General features: G+C 48.5%; 1 protein-coding gene across 1 annotated transcript in view; it reads left to right on the forward strand.

The window, feature by feature from the left end:
- LOC108249682 (palmitoyltransferase ZDHHC14) overlaps positions 1–1,751 on the forward strand; it is a 10,444-nt gene that overhangs the window by 2,468 nt on the left and 6,225 nt on the right. Inside the window, exons 4-5 of the mRNA XM_037981451.1 lie at positions 865–1,025; positions 1,604–1,744. Coding sequence (XP_037837379.1) covers positions 865–1,025; positions 1,604–1,744 — 302 coding nt within the window. The remainder of the gene's footprint in view (positions 1–864; positions 1,026–1,603; positions 1,745–1,751) is intronic.

Raw genomic sequence — 1,751 nt, forward strand, 5'->3', positions numbered from 1 at the left:
TCTGTGGCCCCTGACTCTTTGGCCCCTGACTCTTTAGACTCCTGACTTTTTGGCCCCTGACTCTTTGGCCCCTGACTCTTTAGGCCCCTGACTAGGGGCCCCTGAGTCTGTGGCCCCTGACTCTTTGGCCCCTGACTAGGGGCCCCTGAGTCTGTGGCCCCTGACTCTTTGGCCCCTGACTCTTTAGACTCCTGACTTTTTGGGCCCCTGACTCCTTAGGCTCCTGACTCCAGGGGCCCCTGACTCTTTGGCCCCTGACTCTAGGGGCCCCTGACTCTAACCGGTGGATTCACTGAGTCTCAGTTTTAGTTTGATTCATGTTTTTTATTGTTTTGAACACTTTGATTGTTGTGTCAGACATGTTTGTTTATGTTTGTTTGTTTACTCGATCTGTTTGTTTACTCACTGGCTGTTTGTTTGTTTGTTTACTTCAGCATCTCTGTTGTTAAACTTAATGTTTGTCACATATTTTCTGTTCTTGTAGCTCAAAGAAAATAAATAAATAATATATATTTATTTTGTTATTATTTATTTTTGCCTCACCTGACTTCCCAGGTGTTCTCTGTCTCCATGGTAACGTTCCCTGCAGCTGCTGTCGCCACGGTAACAACAGTAGAGTTACCTCCATGTTCCTTTCAAAATAAAAGTCTACACTCAACAAGTAGTTATTTTATTTCTCCAGTATAGTTTTTAAATTTGTTTTGTAAATATAAAATATTGTAAAATATATAAAAGACTTAAAGTCATCTGAGTGTAAAAAACCAATAAATTACCAGAATAAAAACTGAATAATGTGTTTCACAGTAAATTAAAGGTTTGTCTTTATTTTGACCTGTTTTTGTCCCTCCTGTCTCCTGTCCTCAGCTGTCCCTTCCTGGCGTCCCACCTGACCCCGGCCATCCCGGCGGTTGGCGCCATCCTCTTCGTCTTCGTGATGGGGATGCTGTTCAGGGCGAGCTTCAGCGACCCGGGCGTCCTGCCGCGAGCGACGCCGGACGAGGCCGCCGACCTCGAGAGGCAGATCGGTAACCGTGGCAACGCTGTTTTTACTAATCAGGAAGCTGAAGGGCGGTCTGGACCCTCAGGAGCGATGTAGACGTTTATCTGCACCGTTTAGGGTCAGTTGGCGGTGTCCTCCATCTTGAATCTGGCTCTCGGCGAGGGGGGATGAAGACTTTTGCACGGAGCTGTGTCAGGTGGAATCGTCTAACAGTCGGTCGTCTCCTCTGTCCTCTGTTGTTCTCTGTATTTCCTGCTGTGGCGTCTCAGAGCTGTCAATCATCTCTTCGCCGTTTGGGTTTCACAAACATGGAGGAGCTGAGAGAAAGCAGCTTCTTCACTTAAACTCTGCTCTGATTGGCTGGAGCAGGAACTTTAAAAGGAAGTAAAATCCACCTGAACAGGTTAGATGTGTTCAGCTTCTGTCTCTGGGGTTACCACGGCAACAACAAGCCACCAATAGAAAGGCTCACAGAGGTCACATGACCCAGAGTGGCTTCTCCACCGCCACTGAGACAAAGATGGCTGCATGACCACAGCTGTGTCATGAATGACCTTTGACCTTTGACCCTCTGTGTGAGCTGTGGTTTCCTGTTGTCTCCAGACTCGGGCTGCTCCAAGCCGCCCCCCCGCACCAGAGAGGTCCTGATCAACGGCCAGACGGTGAAACTGAAATACTGCTTCACCTGCAAGATCTTCAGGCCGCCGCGAGCGTCGCACTGCAGCCTCTGTGACAACTGTGTCGGTCAGTG

Source organism: Kryptolebias marmoratus, linkage group LG19 (genome assembly GCF_001649575.2).
Source record: "Kryptolebias marmoratus isolate JLee-2015 linkage group LG19, ASM164957v2, whole genome shotgun sequence".
NCBI classification, from domain to species: Eukaryota; Metazoa; Chordata; class Actinopteri; order Cyprinodontiformes; family Rivulidae; genus Kryptolebias; species Kryptolebias marmoratus.